General features: G+C 40.6%; 1 protein-coding gene and 1 pseudogene across 3 annotated transcripts in view; one reads left to right on the forward strand and one right to left on the reverse strand.

The window, feature by feature from the left end:
* Positions 1–27,766, forward strand: part of brinp3a.1 (bone morphogenetic protein/retinoic acid inducible neural-specific 3a, tandem duplicate 1) — a 60,373-nt gene that overhangs the window by 22,840 nt on the left and 9,767 nt on the right. For all 3 annotated transcript variants that reach the window (XM_047587762.1, XM_047587763.1, XM_047587764.1), the window contains 4 exons: positions 2,557–2,741; positions 21,444–21,549; positions 22,024–22,260; positions 27,493–27,715. In XM_047587762.1, coding sequence (XP_047443718.1) covers positions 2,557–2,741; positions 21,444–21,549; positions 22,024–22,260; positions 27,493–27,715 — 751 coding nt within the window. The remainder of the gene's footprint in view (positions 1–2,556; positions 2,742–21,443; positions 21,550–22,023; positions 22,261–27,492; positions 27,716–27,766) is intronic.
* LOC125010042 lies at positions 1,629–1,731 on the reverse strand (annotated as a pseudogene).

The following is a 27,766-nucleotide window of genomic DNA, read 5'->3' on the forward strand; positions in this document are numbered from 1 at the left end:
CTGTGAAGCCCATTTCCCCAACAGAAGAGATTGTTAAGACCTCAGACGAGTTCCAGCTTGAAGAAGAAATTTAAACCTACAAATAATATACAAATTGTTCCTAACACTAGTAGATTTCTATTCTATCAGAGTAAAGAGCATTTTCTTTTCCACCTCTAAATTCCCTCTGTTCAAGCTCAATTTGAATATAACAGTCATGCAGCAGTAAATTGCAAATAGACTTTTTCTTAAAAAAAAAAAAAAAAACATAAGAAAAGACTAAAGGGATTTTTCTTTCCTGGTTTAATTTGCAGATTTGCTCTTTTTCGTTGTCCCGAGTTGAGAGCTTGTCATCACCGCCAAATGCTTGAGAAATTTAAGCTTATATTCCCAGACTCAACTTGTAAAATATGTCCTTATGGTTGTTTGACAAAAAAACAAATAAATAAATGTCAGGGTATCCTCCATTTCCTGTAACAATAGATCTAAGTTTGCCCGAGCACTGACATGTGCAGTAAAGCTCTCACGGCTATCTGCTGCACAATCTCCTCCCAGCTCCTCTGCTGGCACTTTTCATCTTTTGTCTCTTGTGCACAGACTCTCAGAGCCACGATGAATACTAACGCTGTTTAAATAGATAGCAAAGACAATCTTTGCACATTATCTATTCCGAAACAAAAGGAATCAAGTTCAGTGGCTGAAGTGTCCCTAACATTACCTATAGTACCTGGTGTACACCACGGCATCAGTGACTGAGACTCTTCACAGGTGTACATCTATATGACAATAGGATTCCAAAAATACTCTAAGAACACTATGAAATATTGGGTACAAAGGGTTGCATTAGGTTGCAACTGCAATATAATAATATTCCTGTCACTTAATAAGTATTGGAAACACATCTGCCAGATGTAATTTTATTCTGATTTGTAATCCAATTAAATGTTATTTATATAGCATCAATAACAAACAGACTCAAGATGCTTTATAAAATTCAGTCTGAATTTCAACCCCAGAGCTTGCTGCTAATGTTCTATGCTACTACACACAACAGTAGCACACAATCACTAGACTAGTAATAGATAAGAAATTAGAGGACAAGATCTTAGTGCATCATCCTCCAGGAGTTAACATACCACACAGTAATAGCACACAACTGCATGACAAGTAGTAGAGAAGAAATTTAGAGGACAAGAGCTCGGTGTTCAATGCATCGTCTCCCTGCAGCCTAGGACCATTGCAGCATAACTAAGTGATGGTTCAGTGCAGCCTAACCATAAGTTTAATGGAAAGATGGAAATACTTTTTTTATTTTTTGCATTGTGATCTAAAATAATGTATCTGTTAAACTTTACCCATACTCAACGGTAATTTAGTATTAGTCCTAGTATCTCCCCAAATTGAATCTACATCAGAATCAGAATCGGCTTTTTGGCCAAGCATGTGTGCACATTTGAGTCACAAGGAATTTGAGTCTGGTCACTTTGCTCAATGGTACAAGACAAAGCACTTAAATAAGCATAAAAAAAGGAAAAACTGTACAACGTAAATTAGACTTTCAGAATAAAACAATTTATAGAAAGAAATCAAGGGTATAAGCAGATATATACATGAACTTGAACTGTAAGTATATACAATTAATGAAGAGTGAGTTACTCTGTGACCACTCAAAAGAAAAACTCCTGTTTCCCTCTTCATGGAAATATTTTGTAAAAGGCGAAAGATTCATACAGTCTGAAGAGAAACAAGAATGCATTCCTTAACCGCCTGAGACCCAAGCTTTGCTATGCATTTATGTATTTTTAATTTCTCCACGGTATTTGGGATTAGTAGGACCTAAGACGTATAAAAACTAAGCATCATCTTTGAACAGGAAGTAGTTATTTTTGAAAAAAAGGAAACATGTCCTCCTATGTGGACGCTGGTATTATTTCATTATTTATATGATAAAGAAGTAACCAATGTTGTGACAAAATATGAAACTGTATATTTTAATACCTGCACATAGGAGAAAAGAAAGAACAATGAAGTCCCAACGTCCTCAAACGAGTACTTGCTAATTAGCGACATTGTAGCTTGTTGCTGTTGGCAAATTTTGTTAAATTTGTGAGTTGTATCAAACTAGAAACGTTAATAAATAAGTACGGATAATCAAAATAAGTTTTAATATTTGCTACCACTAGATGACAGACTAATGAGGACAATGGTTTAAATGAAGCAGAAAAAACTACAACAAAACCTCAAACTTCATGTCCCCATACGAGGACACAGTGTCTCAGTAGGTTAAAGGTAAAAAAAATAAATAAATCTAATCCCTTGAGAAAAGATTTTCCAGATGATGGTACACTCGTTCCTTAAACTGTCAAAGCATCTCCTCTGAAAGCTTTGCCTCTTTTTTATTGACTTGTTGGCGAGAAAGTTAGCTGAAGCTCTTGGGTTTCTCCACGCTGGCAGATGTTGTTGTTCATGGGTTAATGTTGACCACTACTACACTGAGAACGCCGTGTGTGCGTTCACAGGGGATGAGTCATTAACAATTACCTTTGTGCATGTGTCACTGTGTGCATGTACTCGTAGGGGAAGAGTCATTAATGATCTTCGTGGACAAGCGGAAGTTGAGTCGCACGTCTGAAGCGGGCGAGTCTAATGGCACGGCTGTGACGCTGGAGGCTCTGCACCAGCTGGCCGCCTCCTACTTCATCGACAGGGAGAGCACCCTGCACAAGCTGCACCACATCCAGATCGCCTCCACTGCCATCAAGGTAAAGAACAACAACAACAACAACCTGCCACTCTATAAGTTTCGGTCAAACGCGATAACAGAATCAGACTAATCCCCAAAGCTTTAAATTGCCCCCATGTGATTACAGCCATTTTCATCAGGTCATTGATACAATTAGTTTCATTGGATGGGTGCAATTATTGTATTTTTTCAAAACATAGCAAGTGGTCTTGATTAGCTACCGCACTGCAGGATTAATAAAATCACGTCCAGTGAGGGGGAATTTGAATAGAAACCCTACAATCAGCAAATTTATCTCATTTTAACAAGTGGCCGTCCAGACACAGCCCTGTCCTTTTATTTTTTTATTTTTTGTCTTGGAATATAATCTCCAAATTCAAGATATATAGTTGTTAGAGCTTGAGTCTTCAACAGGGGGTCCGTGACCTCTAGTGGGTCTGCAGAGGTACTGCAGGTGGGGAGCAAAATCTTTGGTTGATTGGATATTTTTTATATATTTTTTTAATTTTTCCATCCACAAATTTAAATTTATTTAACTACCCATTAACATGAATCCAACATATTTTAGTAAAGGGATAAATGGAGGCAGATTATCTTTGTCCATATAACCCTCCTGTACACAGTAGGCCCCGCCCCTATCGTTGCTGAGCCAATCACAAGCTGACTCTGTCAGATTCCCTGCAACTGATCAAGAGCCTATTAAGTCTCCAGGTGAAATCCAGAAGCACGCTGCAATATTAGCAGAAGAGAAGCTAACAGTGCTGCTGCTAACTGGGGTTTTATTAAATATATATATATATATATATTTTTTTTTTTTGGAGAATTTGAAAACCCCAAACCAGTTACTTCTGTTGCTCTGCCGATTTTTTTTTGCTCTCGGATGTGCTGACTATGAGTCACTGACTGGAACAGCTGTTTATGTGCTTATCTTCTTGAGATCTAAATTGCACTTGTTCTCCCTTCTGGGAATAGGTATTGGAACAAATTAAGGAAACCACGCGCTACAGTGGTCAGTACTTACCAGGTACTTACCGCCCGCTACCAATTACCATGTGCCGTCCCCGAATAGGCCCTCAACGGGAAATTTTGGCCCGCTCCACATGCAGAATGTGATTATTAAAACATATTTTAAAGTCCTTGGTTGAGAGGATTGGGACTATTAAAAGGCTAGAACCTCTGCTCGGACTAATGAAAGGACGGCTTCTTTTCTTACCATTTTTAATTAATGAACCATTATACACTCTAAGACCTCATCTTATGTTCTTACCTAACTCCAGTGGCAGCCATTTCAGTATTTTCAGAGCCGCTTTAAGTAATATTATCCAGAGAGAACTGCTTCATTACCTAATAGATTTACTTCACAAAATGGTTGGACAAAGTGCATACTACAGCAGATCTTTTTTTTTTTTTCATATTATTCCTCCCCCCACTCCCAAAAATGTGCTGAGATGAGGTTGATAAGTTCACGTACTCATACAGTAGTTACATCAGTCTAAATAATATGACTGGCTAATGTATTAAATGCATTTATTTCAATACAAGTTTTTTTTTTCTTAACATAAATATACATACAGTAATTATATTTTACTTTTTTTTCTAATGTTGCTTAATGATGGCTGTGTTTATATCGATCAGCCACAACATTATGACCACTGAGGAGGAAACGCGAGTAACACGGATCATCTTGTGACAATACAATGTTCTGCTTTTGGAAACTTTTGGACATGGCATTCACGACATGTGCCACCCACCTAGACCAGACCAGACACCCCCACCTCATATCGATGACAGTTCTTGATGATATTGATAGTAGCAGACACACACACACACAAACGCTTTAGGAACAACTCAAAAAAACATGAAGATCAGCACAAGTTGTTGATCTTGATCAGGTTTGGGATACCTGACCCCAAACCTTACCATCTAATAACATCCTGTTACCAGATACCACAGGACATCCTCAGAAAGAGGCACAAGGTAGACCCTACACAATATAAAGAAGGTGGTCATAATGTTATGCGCGATCAGTGTATACCTTGATAGACTTAAAGGTTAAAGCAGCATCTAAATCAAGTATATTGATTTTGTGCGAAACTTCCATTACAGTCTTCAAGTGATTGGTGTTAATGTAGCTGCTGTGAGACTCAAACTTTAAGTCAAATATATCGAATACATAATTCTAGTAAAAAAAAAAAAAATAAAACATCTAAGAATCTACACGTCTCCTTGCCAACGTGGTGCTGCATGTACTTCACGATGCTTTGATGCGACATTTGAGTAAACACGCACGCTCACTGAGCAAGACAGAGTTGGACCTAGAGCAGAGATGAAGCGTGCAGCGGCGTCTTACTTTCATCCTTGCCCTTTCCTGCACGTATTCACCGGCGCGTCTGTGGAACAGCACACTGTGCATATCAAGATATGCTTCTGGTGTAGACTAAATATCACCCCGCATCTCTTACAGCTTAATACCTTCAGGGTGTGTTCATTCATCACTCTGTCAGTTGTTATCAAGACGAATGAATTGAATAGGCTGAGGTTTCCCTTTGCATAAAATTTCTCGGATGCTTTCTGAAGGGAATCTGGTCCCTCGCAGGGCTTTAATGTGCTTACACCCGCTTCTGGAAAACAACAGATTAACGTCACACAATGGAGGCAATAACAGCAAAAAAAAAAAAAAAAAAAAAAAAAAAAAAAAAAAACACCAGACTCCGACGCCGTCGGCTTCTCCAGTCTGTTTGGCATGTGATTGCACCTGTTTCTGCAGACTGGGTACACCGCAAGCTAACACCTTTGGCCCCCGTACGAACTGTATTCACATATTTGATGGGATTCTGAGACGACATTTGGATTTTTCAGACATGCATTTTGTGAAACTACCGGAGATGTCTTAAAATGAGACAAGATGAGGAAGCATCCAGTGGAAAGCGAGTGCGGAGGGATGCTAAAGAGAGAACGGATGTGATAAAGAACTCGGCGAAAATAATCCTGATTTAAAACTTTCGACGGGATCATTTTAATCTACACAGTTAAACGTCGTCATCAGCGAAAGGAGCCGATCGAGTTCTCACCTCATCACATAAGAAGCTCCAATACTTCCAAACAGCTTAAGGGAACGCTCAGTAATGCCGTGTTCTATGGAATTTCAACCATAATAAGCTGATACAGGATATTGCAGTGATAGAATTACATTTTATGTGGATCCCAAACATTTTAACTATGTTAACTATGTGGGTCTGGCACTCGCTGACAACAATCAAAAGCCTTGCCGTGCATTTGTTCTTTCTGTAAAAAAGATTACTTATCTACTAAACTAGAATTGTTTTTCAACTAACATCTGCTCACCACAAAGATGTCCCTTGTGATGATGAAGCGAGTAAAGATGTTGGAAAGTGGGAAGAGACCTTGCAACTCTGTAAGATTCTACGGTCTTACATACATGTTTTGGCACATATGATATGTTTTGAAATGCTTGAAAAAGACATACAAAAAGAAGAATTGCCCATATCATACTCAGAAAGTCAGGTCCCCAGATTGTCTGTGAAGGTTCTACATGGATGCCAAAGCTGAAACAAAGGCAACTGGACTTGTTGGGTTTTCTTGAAGACCTTTTGCCACTCATCTCATCCACGTAGCATTTTCAATTTTAGTTTTGGTATTTATTAGGAATGTCTCTAGTTGCGTTTTTACGCTTTAGTATTTCCAGCTGCTTCTCCACCTCCACTATTTTTCAAAGATCGTGAACTGAGGAGGTTTGGGGGTCACAAACATTAGCATGACTCGTCTTTGAAGGTTTCAGTTGCAACGTTGAAAGTGAAGCACGAGGTAGAAACAAAAATTAACCCGACTGGCAAAAAAGACACAGCGCCACCTAGTGTTTGGGTGTAGTTTTTATCAGATGGCAACCTCCGGCAATGAGAGATGAAGCCCACACTGAAGTGTAAAACCCTGCAGTTCATCGAGTGGCCACTAGAGGCTCCAAAAGGGAGCGAATCCCGGTAGACTCCTATGTTAAATAGTCCAACTTTACAGCATTATTAAACATGTTTACAGCCTGGTACAAAAAAGTATTTTGGTCTCAATAACTCACTATTTATGACAACTGTATGGGGATGATTGTTTTCCAACGCAATTATTCATTAAGGTTTAAAATTCTGCATAATTAAGTGCACTCTCGCTTGGAGTGACGGGGTGGTAGCCTGAGCTAAGAGATAGCGGAGAGTTGGGTGGGTGGGTCACAATGTCCAGGCTGCCTTAGCTCCACCCCAGCACGATCCCCATGTCCATATTTGGAGTGTCCGAGTGTGGGCGGAGTAAAGTTCATCCAACATGGCGATGTCCGCCCACTTCAGGCTTCATTTTCAAGGTTCAGAATCCAGTGGGCGATGTCACAATGGGTTTGTCCATAATATAAACAGTCACTGGTTTTTACTGAGCAAGCCAGACTGACGAGCACACAGATATAAATGGTCCGCGCCAACATAGGCTAGATACGTAGGATACGGCGCCCCCCAGAGGTATAAACAGTGCTTTACCCTTTATAGGGCACTCATTAAAGTACTTGGAAATTCAAAATTCCAACCCCAGCATGTTATTGTAGGGCCTCACAAGACTGTTTTACTTTTGTGAAATTTTTCATTTTCATGATTAAAATCAAAATGAATGAATTCACCATTTATGGGTCTTTCCCCTTAAGTGGTAAATACATGTAAACATGCTTTTTAGCCCATTAGAACATGAGTGCTGATTCAGGCATTTGTTATCATTATCACATTAGACAACATTAGGACACTTCTTCTTCATGGCGCCTAATGAAGCAGTTATGCTCAGCGTTCATATAGAGGTGGACCTCGCCAACCACATTTGACATGATTTAGGTGCGTAATGACCAGATACAGATGAGATGGCCAGTCTTATTATTTTTCAACACAGTCTTTACATTCGTCCCCAGAGTGTGTCATCGTCTTTCAGCGCTTTGAGACTGGAGTCTCTGGCCGTTAATGGGTAGTTCCAGTGCCATTCACTGTGTAAAGAAAAGCAACAAATCCCTGCAGTTACAGGAGAGTGTCTGGTCCGTGACAGACCCCAGTCATGTGTGTTTCAGGTGGGTTACCATTCAGCGATGTTCCTAATATAACCAAGCCCCAACACTCCACTGGTCATTAAGAAAAGAAGAAGCAACTCGGATGAGTGCAGCTGACATTTGCAGATTTTCTGGTTCCCGTGTTGTATTTGGGGTTTTGCCAGCACACACAGTACACAAAGTACAATGCTCTGTAAAGCCTGCTCTAAATTTTGTATTTATTTGCTTGTCTGCCTTGTTTGCCACTTCCTGTGCCAGGTAGTAAACCAACCACAAGCAGTTGTCAGTGAGCAGCACGGAGCCAACAGGACCTCCAAGACAGACCAGTGTTCCAAAAGCAGAAATGTGACATGCCTTCATTCCGACCGCGAAGCTGCAGCTAAAAAAAATATAAATAAATAAATAAAAGCGAAATTGCTTTCCCTTATTCTTTTGAGATGCAGTCTGTTTTCCATTGACTTGTCCTTAGTGAGCCCCCTCCCCACCCTCCTTCCATGCAGTCCATCAGAGATAAAACCGTACATTCTCTAAAGTGAATTGGCAAGAGGATGTGGAGCTGATTTGGCAGCCGGTGCTGAACCAAAGTGCTGCTAAAAACCCCTCTGATTGAGATGAATAGAGAGAAAGCCCTCTGGGGTGCATTTGTTTGGGAGGCGTTTTCAGGTGACTGATGTAAAATATTCACGGCGTCAGCAGCCTCTAATACCGAACATGGCTTTTCTGCCTCACCCCAATGAAGACGGATGCCAAAAACAAAGCTGCCTTTCAGGAGAGCGCCCGGTCCCCTGGTTTTAAGAGATAACATATTTAAAATGGTAGAAATGCCTGGCCTGGAGGCCTGGAGGCCCGAGGACACGAGCAGCAGCAGCAGCAGGAACAGGAACAGCAGCAGCACTGGGAAGTAATCAAAGGCGGGCATCAAAAATGAGATAAGAGTACAGCAAAAAAAGAAAATGTCTCTGCTGTTACATGGTGTGAAGAATCAGCCCTTCCATTTCAGTAATTTCCTTTGAGAGCTTCTGTCATTTGTCAAACATTTTGTGATGCGAGTTAAGGTGTCATATGCTCCCGAAGAGAGGAGACGAGAAAGGCCTTATTTAGCGTGCGCAGCAGGTTAAAACACAGGAAAAGCTGCATCAATCACCAGCTTACTTTTTATTATTATTATTTGCGGCCCAGGCTCGAGCGTATCAAAGATTAATTAAAGAGAAGTTAGGAGGAGAATATTATTGACGTGGAGAGGAGAGGCCGCGAGGAATGCTCGAACGATTCGCTGCAGTCACGCAACAACGCTCTTCATTTGTCCGAGTGGAAGAAAACACGAGAAAGACTGAAGCGTCAGAAATCAGATAACAGCCGAGATCGCTGCTCCAAAAAGTTTAGGGGCAGTTCTCATGCCAGGATGAGCGCCAACTAAACCAAACACAAATAAACACAGCAACAAAGCGCTCTGTCCTCCATCATCAACAGCACGGGTGAATAATTCATCACGGATTTTTTATTTTTGCAACTTCATTATTCAGAAAGGAAGATAAATGTTGTACTTTTTTTTTTGGTCCTTTTACCATGTCTTCCACCCTTTTAACTTTTAACAAGATGCGTTTCCCTTGATGAAGGAGTCTGGATGTGGCAGCCGGATGATAGCTCTCGGCTTCAGTCTGGTATCTGATGTGGAGATTTTGAAGAATTTCCCCTTCTTCTGGCTATGTCTCTTTTAATCTGCAGCCGGTTAAAAGACGTAAAGCCTGGAGAGCAAAGACAAAACACACAGAATCAAATTTGGTCCCTCTTCAAGTTACTTCCTGTACAATACCATAGTGTACTATCCCTCAGCGAACATAACATCACATACGGTATTAAGCTGCACTTTCTTCTATCAAAGGTCCCCCTTCTGCTCTCCTGTGGCTTTCTTTCCCCGCGTCTTCCTCCCTCCCATCTCCGAAGGCGCTCAATAATCTCATTCCGGTGCTATTTTCCTCTCCTTCCTCTGTTTCCTTGCTTATAGTTTATGAGCTTATCCCTCTCTGCTTGACATTAGGGTGTAAGCCAGTGCAACAAAGTGGTCCCCGAAACATGCACCGAAAATCCTCAAAGACTGAATAAACAGGCAGAAAACGTATCTCAGATGCAAATGTGGATTTGCGCATCGACTGCGCCGCGGTGATTAAGCGGATGACAATTTCCGAAGGTGCGGCGAATGAGGCAATTTTGAGATGAGCAATGATTTTCATGAAACATTAATGCCGCCTTGTACTTTTTTCCTTTTTTTTTTTTTCCCTCCTCCAGCGAGCAGAAAGTGCAGCCATTTAAAGTCCATTGTTGCTCAAACATCTGACAACACGGGCCCACTAAGTGACATTTTATGCTGTTTTGTGGAATTATTCATACGAGGGATTCTCTGCAGTGATGAATCTTCATCAGTAAAATGCTCTTTCCTAACTGGTCTTATAATAATATTAAAGGCCTACGTTTTTAAATAATGGATGTGCCTTAGAGCCATCTGTATCGGTCGACCATGTTAAAAGGCTAAGTGGTAGCGTTGCCGTGCCAAGTCTCCACACAAATAACCCATAGGTTATCATTGATTTATATACGGAGCGGGACTTGACTTGATCTGATTTAGATACGAAGGGTATTTTAATAACGAACTTGTAGCATCATCTCCTTTTATCAAGTTCGTTTTATTAAATTGAATCCTTGTAAATATCCATTTGAAGTGATCGTTCCCGTTATGTCAGGTCTGAAGAAGGACAATACACCAATCAGCCATAACATAATGACCACAGACAGAAGACTTTTTGGATCTGGCATTTATGTGGATGTTAATTTCTAATTGGTGATTATTTAATTAATTCATTTTTATTCTTTTCTTTTGTCTTTCCACTTTCTTTAACTTTCCTGTGCGGAAAGTTAAAGATATATATATATATATATATATATATATATATATATATCAAAGTTTAAATGACTCTTCCTGGGCCTCAGCTCAATCTCAGAGGAGCTATGTCAACTTTTTTCCTGAGCTGATGTGCGCTACATTACTTGTTGTTTTTTTTTTAGTCGACACAGAGTACATTGAAGTGGAGATGCACGCCTTCAGGGCTCACTTGGGAATGTTTGTTTGTTGCTCGACTATACGGACAAATTAAAGGAAAAACATGAATCATGGAGGGGCGGCGGCTCCACGCGGGCCACAGGAGTTAATCGAATGCTGAAAATGATATGAATCATATATGCCGCGCCGCTTCTGGAGCTACCTGTGGAAGGTTTTGTTTGAACGGTAATCATTCCTGGAGAGTCTTGTGGTGCTAAAATATTTAACTCGTGTTACTGAAGATACTCTTACACTTTTCACGTGTGGCAAGTCTGTCGTGACCGTGAGTGCGAGAAGCTTTTTGTGACGGTCTGCGTGGGCACTGCATGTGCGTGAGTCCTCCGTTTGGCCTAGAGAGCAGTATCGTGAGAAGAATGGCACATACAATGCGCAGCTCTTTGTGTGTGTCCCTGGTAAAGAATATAGTTGAGGCCCACTACCAAGTTGTTCCCAGTTTTCACTTTACCACAGTTGATGGTCATTGTCTGTAGTTGGACTTCATTCTGAGTCATATTTTCTTTCCACTTGCCAGCTCCCGGATCCTGTGCCTTTTTAGTGGAGAACAGTACAGAACAGTGGGGAAATTACTTCAAAAGGTCAAGAAATTGCAACTTAATGGAATATCGGAGCGGGCAGAGAGACTTTAATATAAGTAGATTTGAAGAGAATAATTCGAGCATGGGGTTTGTGAAAATTGTTAAGTCTCTGTAGCACTAGGCTGCCATGGTCGCGCCACAGTCTGGAATCTAATAACAGCACACAAGTGACTCTCCAGCTCATATGTATGAGCGTAGATTCTGTATAGTGGTATTTAAAAGAACGAAGGGCCGCCTACCCCCTGCCTGAGCCCTAAGCATTTCACATGTCATTTTCCAAAGTGAAATGGCACGCTAAATGTGGCTGAAGGGCGTCCTACTGCGAATATTGCGCTGACAGTCCGGCTCTGAAAGTCTTGAAAGTGTCTCGCTCTTTGTGATTCACGCTGCTCTTAACGTAAGGCTTGATGAAATTCTTTTTCTTACAATGCATGTGTTGCATATTACGCTGTGATTTTCTATTCATTTTCTGGAACCGCTTATCATCACACAATTATAAAATGCGATGTCACCATCCCTAACGATCTGTTCTGACCATCATTGGACGAAGGGCGAGGTACGGGTCACCAAGCTATCGCAAGCTGCATTTCCATTCCAGTGTAGCAAAATTTCAGAAATACTGTATCACTTTTATTTAGTGAAAAAGTAAAATTGCGCTTTACACGTGTTTCCATTAAAAGGTGTTTTGCAAATGAGGTGTAACTCTCGTAAAGTCTCGTCCCGCGAAACTTCACTTTGAGGAAGATGGACTTCAAATGAAGTGGTCACTTGACTTCCGGTGATGCCAAAGACGGGGAAATGAGATGAAAAAAAATTTTCCATTGCACTTTTGCGATTAAACTTTTGTAATCAATACATCTGAAAAAACACCTCATGAGCAGCAAAGGTGACTCTTTTTTCGGGGAGTGACGTCACATATGCGACATGTCACGTTTTCAACTTGAGGACAACTCACGTGTAATACCACACAGAGACACAAACGTAAAAGTACTATGGAGGGAGGAGAAAAAAAAAAATAAAAAAAAAATACTTCAAGACTTGGAGCCAGTCAACTGGTTGATGTTGTACAAGAAACTATTACTGAAACTAAGAAAATAACTTGTAATCTAACTTTAAAATCAAGTAATCAGTAAAGTAACTGAACAGTTACTTTACTGATTACTTACTACACTAATCAGATTACTTCTTCAATGTAACTGTGGCAACACTGCTCCTGAGAGCGTGAAGTGTTTCAGCTTTAGATATTTGAGAGTTTTTTTTTTTTGTTTTTTTTTTAAATGTAGGCATCTCCATTACCAGTTTTTTTATTGCCATATTCGGGTTTTTGCGCATATCTTGGGGGAATGGAAACAGCAACTGGAAGGCTCCAGTCTGCTGGTGGATTAGAACCTAGAACCTTCTTGCTGTGAGGTATGAAATATTTTAAAACGATATTAATATTCACTATATTAGTCACAAGAGAGACAAATTCATGTTTCAGAAGTTTGCAAAAGGAACATTTTTTTTTCAGCTTAATAAATTCCAAAGGAGTATTTAGACAGTGAAAAGACATCAAACAGCACGCCTGAGGGCACAGCGAAATTCATTGTGATGGGATAAACAAGTCACGTCCGCAGCACGTATGAGCATCGCAAACTGCTTATTCTAGGAAAGCCTTTAAGTGCAATTAAGTGTTCCATTAAATGCAGCTGTTAGTTATTCCAACACAGTCAGCACAATTATCTTGTACTCAATTATGGCGCATTAATAATTCGCCCGCCAGCTGATCCATTTCATTTACATATCACGTCCTCTTTTTTAGAATAACTTGTGTGTTTTCTTGCTTTTAGCAAAATGATGAAGGAAGAAGAAGGGGGGGAAAAAAAAAGACTTGAAAGTAGTGAAATGTACAAAAAGGATTTCTCTCCCCCCTCGTTCTTTTTCTTTGTGGTTGCTTTCTAATAGAGAGGGGCTGACTGTGCACACATGCTCTGCTCCACTGGGTTCCTTCTGCAGATGGTCTCATTGCTATGCATAGAAAAGCCATCTTTAGATTTGCATTTGGTCAATCTTCCCCTTTAAGTTGGACATCTGTCTGTGTTGGAAATTAATCTGAGGGTCCCCACGGAGGCTGCTCAGATTTTAATTAATTGTGTTAATGCATCAATAAAAGGAAAAAAATAAAAATTAAAAGAAAAAGGATGAATGTCAGTTTTCCTCCTACACTTAATTAACAGTCGCTTAGTTAAAGATTTATTTTCGTGTGCTACTGAAAGAGATCTGGATGTGTTCTGTGGCTCTCGTTCCTTCTCTTACCTCTTCGCTCCTCATTGAGCTTGACTTCCTCATACTACGGTTGGATACCACACTCGCCGTCATTAATCTAGCAAAGAAATGTGGTTACTTTCGTTAGGCCTCTGAGAAAATATGAAAAGAAGGCACCGTCACAGTGTTTGGCAATAATTTGTGAGTGACAGCAAAGGAGATGGATTTCCCTTCGGGTTGGCAGTTTGTCTTTGCCCCTCGTCGAGGCTCGATGTACGCATGCTCTAAATCAAGCTTTTGTCAAAGATGATTGAGCTGAGATTGTTCACAATGCAACTATGAGCTTTAGAGGAGAGATTCTGCAGTGAGCTTTTTCTTTTCTTTTTTTAACGCATCTGTGCTTTTGTCAGCACAAATCTGGTGCTGTGTCTTTGAGGGTCTAGATGTAGCGTCTTTCAAGACCTGCGGCAAAAGTTGTATGATCTCTTTTTATATCCGTCTCGAAAAAGTTTCTGCGCAAGTTCCCATCCCCCCCTTCAGGGGAGTCATCCAGCACTTTACAAAATGTATTTGTTAAGAACATTTTCATTCCTCGAGTTCATTCAGCCTGTTCTCATCAACGTGTAATCTGTAAAAAAATTAGTCCGTCTGACCATTAACCTCAATTTTCTGCTTAATTAAGTTGATTTTCCATGTTTGGAGTAGTTATTGGGGTCTGTACCTGACCTGTTTTTGAGAAAAGATTTTTATGTTGTCAGTTTGCTTTGCCTTTTTACGTCATCTTCTGATGTTTTTGAAAAAGTAAAATCCATTACCGTTTAAATAGCTAAGACACAACACAGCGCTGGTCACCTCTAGGGCAGGCAGTCAGTTAGTATCTGAGAAACTAGTGTGTTTTTGCAGCGTGTCCTGCACCACTGGCAGATTAGAAACGGGGGTTGTGGAAGTAGGCAAAGAGGGAAGTCAAGGAGACTCTTTACTTTTAATTTTCTCAATGACAAAAAAACAACAACAAAAAGAACGGTCTGCATTAGAGTACCTTGTCTACTTGAAAGCATGTTGCAGGAGAGGTCAGCTCTGTACACTTTGCAACTCTTCCTACGTTCCCAGTTAGTTCTAGCTCTACCGGTTTGTCTTTTTGCATTAGGAATACAGACTACTGCCTTCTGATGCTATGAAGAATGATTTCCTCCCATGCAGAATGTAGTATATATGCTAACTCATCATTGGTTTGAGCCTATGCAGTTTGTTCAAATGCAACCTTTTTCTTTTTTTCAGCCTTTGTTTCCAGTATTTCTTTGAAGGTGGTTGTATCCGTTTGTGTCCTCTGGCCGTAATGAAACATTCTCACATGAAGACATTAGTTGGCGCGACACTCTGTTGGATCACGTGGTGTTTTTCAGACAGAAACGTGGTCATGACTCTTTTCCAACAAGCAACAGTTTTGAAAACTACATTATCATTCAATCAGTCACGTTGTATTCTCGCCTGCTGCAGCTAGACTCCGTTCTCAAAAGAATATAAGTCTCTTAAAATGCTATTTGGATTTGATTATGGGGGGTGTTTCAACCAATACAAATAAAAAAAAAAATACCTCGGCACGTAACTGGACCAACAACCAATCCAATTAAAGGGATTCGCTGCCCCTATGTGAAATTTAGTCACTCACCGTATTTCCCAGAGTTGGATAAGTTTTTTTTTTTTTTTTTTTTTTTTAATCGGCCCAGGCATCCAGTGCAGCTGTTAGCTTTAGCTTAGCATAGGCGTTGTAATGTAGTGTTGCCAATTAGCCAGTCGTTTTTCAAAACTCCAGAATATTCCTAATTACTTGTGGTGACCTGAAATGTCACTGTAATTAACACAAAGTAATTAGCACCTGAAAACCAGAAACCATTCATACCAGTGTGTTAATGGAAGTTGGAGGTTTTCAGGCGCTGCGTGGTGTCTTTGCGCTCGACAGCGATGTTTTGCCAGTGCTTTGCCAGAATCTAGTCCCAAGATTATATTTGCCCTCGGCAATCTGTTTGTGTTAATTACATCAACATTGTACTTCTTGTGAATGTACAGGTCACAAGAAATAATTAGGACAAATTCTTGAGATTATTTATTACTTTTGCAAATGACTGGCTAATTGGCAACACAGTAAAGCTAAGAGCTGCTACGCCAGATTAGGTCAATGCCTGGATTGATTTAAAAACGCTTTTTCTCATTTATCCAGCTCTGGTGAGTGACTGAATTTCACATAGGGGTGGCGTATCACAGTGCTCAGGTGAGATTTACAACTACAACACTCTCCTGTCCATCGCCACATGAAGCCCAACCTAACCATTTGATTATCCAGGCAGATGAGTCTGCAACGGAGCAGTACAATACAAAAAGAATAATTATTTGCGCGTGAGGTTTGCTTCCAGGCTAGAAATACTCTTCCTACTTATCCAGATTGACAAATAGTGACTCTCGTTCTTTTAAAGTCTACGCAGGCCAGCTTTGGCTAGATGGTCACCTTATTCAAGTACAAAAGAAAAATTAGTATAATCAGTGTGCTACACATGCTTGTAGTCCGCGTTTTAAAACCATTTGTCCGCAAATTACCTTAATGCATCAGTCTATGATTAATTTTGACAGCAGCGAATGGACTAATGGTATTAGAAAAATGAAGCAGTCTCCATAAAAATACTTGCCTTTTAGTCTCTTTGTGTTTTTACATTCAGTCACATCCACAAATGGAACTGCAGCACGTTCCTTTTGAATTAAATGTAAATATTCAAGGTTCTTTATTGTCAGATGCTGTAATGCAGCGGCGTTCCCCTGTAATGAGATTCTATGTGCATGGAACCTACTCAACTTCACAGATGCAAACATAGAATTTAAAGAAAAAATAAAAATATGTCAAGAGAGACACGGAGCATGAAAGCACATGGAAACAAACAAAGAATATGTTTGATAGTTAAGCCAACAGTCAGAAGTGAGTTATAATAAAATCATTCAACTACTCAACATTCAGCTTGAGTGGAGCAGTTATCGGCGTACACAATTTCAAGAGCTAAAATTTGTCTAAAGAATCATTTCTCCTTGTCACATAGGAAGGAATTGACAAACTTGGTTTGGAAATTTTTTTTTTTTTTTTTTTTTTTTTTTTTTTTAAGAACCAATTGTATGGAAAGCTTCAAGGCTTCACCTAAACATCACTAGGTCAATGCACCTCAATATCTAATAAGGCAGGTAACAGCAATCAGCGAAACCAGCAGTCACACATTAAATCAATCAAGCAATAAAGCAGGACAAGCAGTGAGAGTGGATCTCTGGCTGGGTCTCTTTTCATGTAGGCCTTGGGGCCGAACCAACCAATCAGCAGGAGCCACCAGAATTCCCAGGTGGAAACCAATTGGGTAATTAACACCTACAAAAAGACACAGGAGAAGGAGCGCGAGCCCTGCTGAACACTGCTGTTTAGATGCTGCTATCCAAACTGTTTGCAAGGGTATTGACAGCTTTTATGAAGACCAGATTTGTGATTACTTTGATTTTTCTTTCCACACTGTGTTTAAGAGTTGAACTGTTTGGGGCCTCTAGTGCAGATGAGCTGAAAAGCTCCAAGGACAAATCACAGTTGTTGCTTTTTCTCATGGATTTACTAAGCAAACTGCAAAGTGGTTTCTCTTGGCCCTCCAGCACAGACAAAAAGGGACACAGAGATGATTACTACACAGGCTGTGTATTCAAACAAACCGCGGCTTTTCTGACAATCCCCAGACCATCCCTGTGCACACACAGGCCTGTGGACAGTCAAGCAGCATGTTCAAATAAACACTTTCTTCCTAAATGTTGGAACCAGAACACAGCAGAGTTGTTTCCTTGATGGAACTATGTCCATGTTCATTTACCTCCTTCTTCTGGGAGGAGTCAATTAACCTGACTCGGTACAGGTGTCCAAACCCAAACGTCCTCACCACCTCCAGCTGGTGCCACTTAACACTTACCATAAGTGAGATGTTATATTTAGTCTCAGTAATGCCGGGAAAAATAATACGAGTCCTTGTGTATGTGGAGGCTTTTACCTCTTACATGTGACAGATTGTGAGGGATACAAAAATACCAAGATGACGCAAGGCGTGTGGATGAATAAGATGGCTGCATCCTCTATAGACTGGCTGGGAAGTGACCTGCTGTCGGTGCCAAACCAACCAGCTCTGCCAACTCATTTGGCGCCTCACTTCATGCCACTGAACCGTTTCCTTGATTTGCACAAGAGATCTCCTGGGACACGAGAAACTTGTACCAACCCAGTGTGTTTACTCCCTTCAAGCTGCAGTAATTTAATATCCTTAAACCATCAGTAGCCTCCTTTGGGTGTAATTTATTCTCTCGTGAAGACTTCACACCCACGCAGCCACGTGAAGTTTCTGCTGGGTAAAGTTATTTGTGGTAAAAATCGGCCTTACTCATCTCTCCCAGTCACTAAATTGTCAAACCGCCACTGAGCATACTGCATTCATTCCAAGAGGATGGTGAAGGGGGGGGGCTTTAATTTGTCAGAGCTGAAGCAATCACACCTACTGACGATATAATCCCATTGTACTTCTTCTGTTTTCAGCTCCTCCACAGGTGCAGCTGAAGCTGCCAAAAATCACTTGTTACACCATGTAAGCTCACATTATACACCTGTGACAGAGCTTTGTGTGGCTTTTCGCTGGTTTTAGGGGTGAGACGTTGATGCTGCCCCAGATCACGGTTCGGTAGTCTCCGCACCAACTTGTTAAAAAGTAATAATAATTGGCCCCTATTGAGTTGAAGTCTATGTGAGGAACAAAGCGGCACAAAATCTGCGAGGTAGTGCCAACGACAGGGACGGATATTTGTCCTGAAATGACACTGGTTATTCTACTGCTGAATGTACCAAGGGAAAAAAAAAAACTGTCGATATCTCAGAAACTCAATTACTAATGGTTGTATTGATTTAGGAAACAAACGACTAATAAGCTGTTTGCTTATCACTGTGTTGCTGTAGGCGACAGAATGAGAAGTTTAGTGATACAGAAAATGGACTTTATTTAATTTAACGAGATTGCTGCTAATGATTGTCTGGCTAAAAATGAATCTGGGCACGCAATAAATCTTTAAACTGAAACTCCTTATCCACAGTTTTTCATGGTCGTGGTAGTGTTTTGTTGTTTGGCCATATCACTTTAGGCGTGACAGTGGTCCCCTCACTACATCCTGACATCAAACTGAAACTTATCTCTTCTCCGCTGAGGATGAAGTGACAGGAAGTTTAGGATACGCCAACTCTTTAGAATAAACTAAACATCAAGATTTTTTTTCCCCTTCCATCTGCTACCAATCTTTTCATAAAGTATTGGCAGATCCTAGAAGCCTAGAAGTTCCTCCTCTGAAGATTCATAAAGGTTTTTCTTATCTTACTTTTATTCTTCTCCATCACAGTGCACTGTGCAACTATTAAGTCCAATAAATAGGGCTGTCAAAATTAATGTAGCACAGAGGAAGGAGAGGGTAACTTGTACCTTGGCTCCAAAATCTAGAGCAGACGGTGAAACCCTGTGTTCTCTACGACAGAAGAGTTCTGTTCATCCAACACCATAATCTCCATAACCGTCTTTGTAAGGTTTTTCTCCTTGATGCTGTGTACTTTCAGTGTTTGTTGTTTCTTGTCGTTTCGCTGCAGCCTTCGACTGAGTGTATTCGACATATTCTGACAAACATCCACACTGCACACTTTACAGTTTGCTGTACGACTGATATTTTCTAAAGTAAATTCCTTCCACACAGCAGACAGACATTATTGGAGGCAGGCCTTTATTTTTATTATTATTTTATTGAATTGGGACAATGCACATTAATCAACACTGATGCATTAGTCATCAGTGTAAATGCACTGGACTTAGCACAAATGCAAATTTTCAGAGAAGACTTTTAAACAACAATCATACATCAGACAATTACAGAACCAGACACAGACAAAACAAAGTAAAAAGGACACAGACAGACGGTATCGAAACAGACATGGACCAAGAACCAAAGAGTATGTATCAGATTAAGAAAACTATCTAGGCTATTGAGTACATGTCTGATTAATTTTTATCCAGTGTTTGAGATATTTATTATTATTATTTTAATTTCTAATTCCTTTTGTTTCATACCGGTACATACCAGTGTATTTGCTTTAGGTTTTCCTACCATCTATGTTTTGTTTTTGTTTTTTTCCTCTTTTTTGCCCATTTTAGCAGGGACACCATACACGCAACAACAGCCGGGCAGGATTAATAAAGGCTTAAGCACAGGTGGTCAGAACAGACGAATCAATAAATGACACCATTGTACCAGTCTGAACATTTATTGGGCAACTTCACAAAGTTTTAAAAAAAACCTGTACCTTACACACATTCTTTGTGGGTCAGTATTGAGGTGTTTCACAGCTCCCCCTACTGTATTTTGCTCTGCATATTTCAAAACCTTCTCCTTCCTTTCTTCTTTGTGCCACATTGCTAAAGCTCTGTTTGGACAGTGTTTCGTTGAAAATCTACTGCCATCTGTAGTAGCTATGTGTTACTACATAATTGGCTGACTACTAGCGCACCAGGCATATATTTGAGACCGGCCTTTATTTGTACCTGCAAACCACCGCAATTATGAACTATTATAATGCTATGTTGTATTATATATTATTATTACACATTATATCTTTTGTTATTTATAATCTATAAGGCTATTAATTGAATACTGGCGACTATTAGAGGAAATACGGTAGTTACGTGATTTTGTAACCCTTATTCACGTTTTGTCAGCTTTGACGCTTTTCCTCAAGTTGGTCTGCAACAACACTGGAGCTACACTTAACTTGAACATAATGGAGCGCTATGATTCTCTGCAAGTTTTTTTGAAGCCTGGACGTAGCCCACACAAACACAATAAACAGTCTTGGTCCGTCTCTTACAATATACAGCCTTCGCTCTGAAAAACTGTCTGCTTTTCAAATATCATACGCCTCTTGCATGGTGCATTCCCTTTCAACAGGAACATGGAAACACAAACAGAACGGCAACAGAACTGAAAATAAAACGTGAGCTCACCAAATGTCACCCTGTCTGAAACAGCAGTCCATATTAAATTTAAAAAGAAGTTATTTATATATTTGTCACGATCAAGGTCTTGTTTAGTTGAGCCACAGTTGAAGAACGGTTCAACAGTTTCCTCCCCTCATCACATTTGAGCCCTGAACTAAAACTGCACACCTCGAGTAAATGTTTTCCGCCGAGCAATACCGTGAATTCTCGGGTGCATTTATAATTGAAGATGACATGCTTACACTGGCATACAGTGGAGTTTAGCATGTTACGAGCCTCGGAGTGCACCGTAATGGGTAAACACAGTGTCGGGATAAATATGACAGATGACACCATGACATACTCATTACGCTTTACACCAGGGATCCTCATCACAACTCAATTTCCACCTCACTAGCTCAGAGAGTCATTAAGCCGAACATGATTTACACAATGGAGAAGTCTAAATAATATGTAATTTGTGTTGTGTTTTTCAGAAAGGGAAAAAGGTAAAGAGTAACGATGTCATGTGCTCCCTCTTTCCTCTAACTTTGTTTGCCTCTGTCTGTATATTTAATGACGTTAGTCGGTTTCTTCCTCAGTATGGATTATTGTTATGTGCCTCTGTCTTCACTCCCTTTAGGTGACCGAAACAAGGACGGGCCCTCTCGGATGCAGTAACTATGACAACCTCGACTCTGTCAGTTCCGTTTTGGTTCAGAGCCCTGAAAACAAGATTCATTTGCAAGGTTGGCCATCCATAATTGAACTCCCCCAATTTCTGATGGAATTGTCACAGTGTCTGTTCTTTGGCGAGCTTATAACTGCAGCACGAGAGTGTCAGAACGAATTTAGCTTCAATCACTCTTACGCTTTTTTCTTTCTTTCGTTCTTTCTTTCTTTTTTGCCATGCATGCTTGCGGAGTTCTGAAGTGAATCCCGCGCCGTAATGATTCAGAACAAAAGTAGCAGAAATGCGCGCAGGAAGAATAAAAGTTTAAGTGAATCTCAGCATATTGCATGTGACGCCAAGCATATGTCAAGCGTGGCGGACGAAAAAAAATGAAAAAACAATACAGTGGAAATGAGCGCCGGATTTCGGTGATTTACAGATCTAGCTTACAGCAGCCATCTAAATGCATTTTCTGCAAAAACTAAAGTACTTACTGCCTCCGCTTCATTCATCCGTGTGACATTTCCATGTTTTTTTGTCCTTGCCTCAGGACTCCAGGCCATACTGCCAGAGTATCTGAGGGCCAGGTTTGTCCAGGCAGCTCTCAGCTACATCGGCTGTAATGAGGAAGGCCAGTTTGTGTGCCGGGACAATGACTGCTGGTGCCAGTGTGCCGTCGACTATCCACAATGTAATTGCCCCGAGGTGGCTCTGAGGGCAATGGAAGCCAGTTTGCTGCAAATCCGAGATTCCTGGAACATGGCCAACCAAGACTTTGAAGAGTCAGGTCAGTATTTTCCTCCTCGCACTCATTCAACGTCAGGGACCCTCCCTCTGATGGCAAATTGCACCCTATTGTTAGAGGAGCTGATGACAACAAAACAAAGGCAGACAGGCGCAGACTGGATGGGCAATTACTTCCAATCCATGTAATGGGAATTCATCACTGCACGGAGGAGCAAATTTTAGAGCAATTTATTGCAAAATCACAGACTTAAAGCGAAGACAACTGAGCCACATTAACTGAGCCCAATTCATCTTAGAAATGATAAAAACAAAAAGTTAGTCCCATAAAACTACTTAATCTAATTTGGTTAAAGCTAACATCATGATGTTGTGACTATGACTGTCAATGTCATGTTCAAAGACTATATACAAATATGGAGAATGCATCTCAACGTCCTTGCATTAGCCAAACTGATGCTATTTCGAGCCAGAGTCTGGAGAGTACGGTCCAAACGTGGAGCGGCGATATCGATGACCCACCCACACTTCTTTAGACTCACTCATGTCTTTGTTTCATTAATACTAATACGCTCCGTTCCAGGGGACATGTATCTTGCATCTTACAATGCAAACCGGAAAAATATCAAAATCAATACCCTCATAACAAAAACACGAAAGCTGAAGTACACAGAGAAAACTCATGCAACATGCAAGGTCCGCCCACAAAGGCCAAAGTCAGATTCAAACATGGACCATACGAAACTTTCGCCAGGAGGCATCAGTGCTAACTCCCATACAATTGTTCCAATCTGATGACAAAAACATCAATAGCATCATCATATACAAAGTCACCACACACAATATACCACACCCAGACAGCCATTTCAGCTCGACACACAGGTGAACAGTTACCCAACTTATCTCCAACTTCTGCTCAAGTGGTAAAGTCCTAAATCTCACATGGGCCAGGTAGTCAACTCAATTCATCATGTAGTGTATGAATGAAATGTGAATTAGCTACCAGTATGTTGCTACCTTAGCCGACCTAGCGAGGCCTCTGCAGTCTCCACCCCTGGCTTCAAATCAGCCAATGAGAAGCTCTCTGGGTCCTTGAACCTCCGGCCATTTCATTGGGAACAAAGTTGAATTTATTATTGCTGATAATCCTCCCCTGAACAGCGCCCTTGAACATGCATCCACATTATATTTAATCCTTGAAAGAATAATTATTTGACTTGTATTTTAGCGTTTTAGTTTGGCCCAAGTCCCACCCACTAATATGGAGGAGGTGGAACTTATGACCTATACTGCTTCCAGTCACCAGGGGGAGCTCTACTCGCTTTAGCTTCACCATCTCTATACTTTCTATGGTCGTGTTGCACAGCGCCTCAGAATTCATCCATTATGCCATTTTATTTGTGATGATGTTAATGTAAGTTCAGATCTGCAAATGTTTGCGGGAGAAACATTTCATGTTTTAGCTGTCATCTTTAATGTGACGCTTGACGCTTGATGAAGCTACTTCATCACACTGATGCAGAGCCCCTGTAAATGCAATACTGCCATAAAGCAGTGCTGCCTATTGATTGGCACCATCTCCCTCCGTGGCCTAGCACAGGCAGCGATATGAAAGGGATAGCTGACTCGATAGAAACCACGAAGCGAAAGCTCCGAGACTTGAAAAATCGGACACCCCACAGTGAAGACTGTCTAAACAGCAATCCCTCTTCCTCCTCCCGGCGTTCAAACGAATACCATTTTTCTCCCATTTGAGCCTGACTGTGTGTGTGTTTGTGTCTGTGTGCGCGTGTGTGTGTGAAGAGAAATTGCCTGGTTCAAATTTCAATGTCCAGAAAATGAAAGGGAAGCATTCACAGCAATGCGAGTGGGTCAACAGTGATTCAGTGAAATGAAAGCTCAGCTAGGAGGAGCGGCCGTGCCCCAGAAACAAACTACAGTTGCTGTAATCCGCTCACAGCGTGAGACGCGACCTCTGGTAAAACACTTCACAGCTCGGCCGCTGACATTTTATCAGCTAGCTGATTAAAAAATAATGCCACTAATAAGCACACAATAATAATAATAAGCTCTTTAAAACGAGCTCCTGGTGTTGTATAATTTTGCGTTCTGTGTTCCCACATGATTGGTGAAACTGCGCCGCACCCGCAGGCTCCTGGGGCATCTAGCTGTTTCAGTCATTTCCAGCTCTCGCCTTAAGCTGTTTTCCGTGCACCTCGCCGGCTGAGAGCGTTATTACTGGCTACATGCTTCTGTACTAAGGGCAACTTGATTAGCACGCAGTAGGCAATAACTTAAGCAGCAAGGCGCCCCGAGAGCCCGAGTTGCAGCGCTGTAATAAATGAAGAAAAATAAGTTCCCATGAAACCTCTGGAGACCAACTTGTGTAGTTGAGCTGATAAAGAACAACTTCCATCAGTCGCAGAGAGATTAATAATAATTAGAACTCTGATTGTGAAATGAGGTTTCTACCGTCGGTGGATGGCAAACATGGTTTGCTTTGGCCTCCCGCTAAGTGTAAAATGGCTTTAAATAGCATATCCTATATTCCACAGTTGGATCAATATCTCCATTCACGATGAATAATAGCTGCAGTTTATTGGAATAATGTAGCGGGGAAAAAAATCCAGCAAGGTCCCCGAATCTGGTTCAATACATGTCCAAGAGATTATCAGAAAGGCTCGTTCAGAATATGCTTTCAGTAAGAATATTAGAAATATGACTATTTCAAGCATTTAAATAGTCAAGTTGCTTGAATTATTACAAACCGCCAGCCCCCATCATTTGTTAAGTGTGACCTCGTAATATGGCGACTGCACACCACGCAATCCTCTCGATACACATCATTAGCCTCCTCAGGTTATTTTATTTTTTTAATAATGGCTACACTGTGCCACCGCTTGTGCTCCACCAAATCCAACAGTTTCCTTCTATTTGTAAAGTCATTCAAGAGGGAAGCGCTGGCGAGATAATAACGTGGTTAGAGAGCACTGTTTTCAGGGACGTATTGTTGTCTTGGTGATAAAATAGTGGTCAGGAGCCCCAGCATAAACAACACCAAGATTTTAACATTTTTTTTTTTGCTGAGACCCTGCGTACTCATATGGGGAAATAACATTTTCAGTTTGTGGCAGTTTATTCTGCTTCATTTAGGCCTGTTGTCCTCATAAGTGGACAATTTAGTCCGCCATCTAGTGGTAGCAAAGGTTCAACACACTAGTCGATGGAAGAACATGATTTCAGCAGATCTTTTCTGCAGCGGATAACGAGACAAAAGTGAACAAAGTACCTCATCAAAGTTTACAGTTGTAACTTGTTTGTTTATGCTTACTGACTTCTCTAATTTGATGTGACAGAAGATTTAACAAAGTCTATCAGTAATAACAAGCTACAATGTCACTAATTTGCAAATACTCGTTTGAGGACATTGTTTTTTGAACAGGTATTTTGTTCAGGTATTGAATAGTTTTATAGTTTTGTTACACATTGGCAACTTTAGTGTAGAATACAGTGAAATACTCCCTGTGTCCACATATGAGGACTATATGTTTTTCAAAAACTTCTTCCTGTTCAAATGCTTAGTTTTCATACTTCTTAGGTCCAACTAATTCCAGATGTCTTGGAGAAATTAAAAATGCGCTGCAAACAAAAGCTCAGGTCTCAGCAGGTTAATATTCAAAATGAATCATGAAGGAACCGCACATACAGTATATTCTGTTCTATATTTGGGGTCAGGCCAATAATGTAGAGTATAAAATAATCAACAGTAATTAAGCTCAAGCTCTAACCTCACTTATAGCTGCACATAAACTATGTGTTTTATAGCTAACTTAGATGATTTTTATGGTATATGAGCTATTTAATGCACTATTATTAACGTTTAATCACTTTAAAAAAAGAGTAAATATAAATAACTGCACGTAACCTGTATTCCTGTTAAAACAGCTGCAGCCCTTTCTTTTTTTAAAGCATTTTTTTTCATGAACCCCGCATTTTTTGACATGTTCTCCAGAGATACCCTGCTCACATTTCTTGTTGTTATTTCCATGTTTCTGCTTCTTTTTAACAGCCAGTTTCACTCCTGTCTGTTTGTCCCTGTTTGTCAGATTTGCATGCTTCCACTGTGCCTTTTTATCGCGTGTCACCAGGAATGATGTTTCAATAACTCAAACGAATAAAGATAATGAAAGCTGCATGTGTATCCAGGTCGTGAAATATGTTATGTACCGATGTGATTTAACATCGTTGTTGAAAATGCATCAGTCACCAAAAAATAAATAAAGAAAGAAAAATAAAAAAAAATAAAAAACAGGGAAAAGTTTTTGGTTCAAAAGTGTTCAAAACTTTTCAACACTCAACAAGTCCTTTTTTGGATATTTGTGCTTTTTTTCCCCACGGGATATTAACAATGAATGAACTCATCATTTTAACTAATTTCATAGTATGAGGCGAATATGTCTAAAGGAAGTAATCTACTGAGCATGTGTAATTAAACGAAGAAGAAAAAAATCAAATCCAGTAGCTGCCGCATGTCATTTTTCTTCTCCTCTCCTACACTTTAATAATGTAGGACATGGAAAGCACACACGCACACACACAGATATCCTTTAAAATGTTTAATTACAAACTGTTTAATCAACTTATTAATTTTACAGGAACATGTAATACAAATTGCATAATCACAAGGGAAGCCATTGACACTTAATTGGTTTTCTAATCAGATATTTCATTATCAAGATAACGTTAACATATTACAAACAGCACGACGGTCATTTTCTAATCAGTCTTGCACACGCTTCGATTTTCCCTGCAACCAATCATGATTACGGTGACGATATTGTTATTGAATGCCCTGGGAATGTAATCTGTTTATTGTGCATTGTGCATGCGGCGAACAGTAGCTGTGAATAGCTGACAGATATTATCCTCCGTGCTTCATGTCCATCCTATTTTCTCCCAAACAGACTGGAAGAATAAGCTCTGGAAAAAAATAAATAAAAAAAAGCTGTTGGCTGTTCATTAATGAAAGAGGAAAAAATTTGTACCCCATCCCTGTATTTAGCTCTGCCTTTTTCTATTAGCATATGTGTCAAACAATATCGCTCCCACTTTGCCCCGCGGCTCGTGAGCCGACAAGGCCTCTGCAAGGAGAGTCTCTCATTTGCTCTGACTGAATTAGCCAAATATAGTCGGCGGGGAGTGAGAGGGTTGGTTTGTCGGGGTGAAGAATCAGGCCGTTCCTCTCTCATGCTCCTTGTCTCCCTGCTCTTTCCAGATGAGTTTCAGAACTTCGTCCGCAGGCTTCCCACCCTCTACGCCCTGAACGCGTCCGCCATCCAGTACTTCTGGAAGATGGAGCCGGCGGTTCACCAGCGCTACAAGCAGCTGGAGCTCGGCGCACAGCAGCTCCTGAGCAAAGCACGACGCATCGTCAGCAAGCTCTTCACCCTCAGCAAGAGGTGTCAAACACAGCCCAAAATTATTATGCTGAGAGAGAGGTGAGAGGCTGTTAAGTATTCCTGCTGACCTTTCTGTTGACACGGATGTGA

Source organism: Mugil cephalus, chromosome 6 (assembly GCF_022458985.1).
Source record: "Mugil cephalus isolate CIBA_MC_2020 chromosome 6, CIBA_Mcephalus_1.1, whole genome shotgun sequence".
Classification (NCBI taxonomy): Eukaryota; Metazoa; Chordata; class Actinopteri; order Mugiliformes; family Mugilidae; genus Mugil; species Mugil cephalus.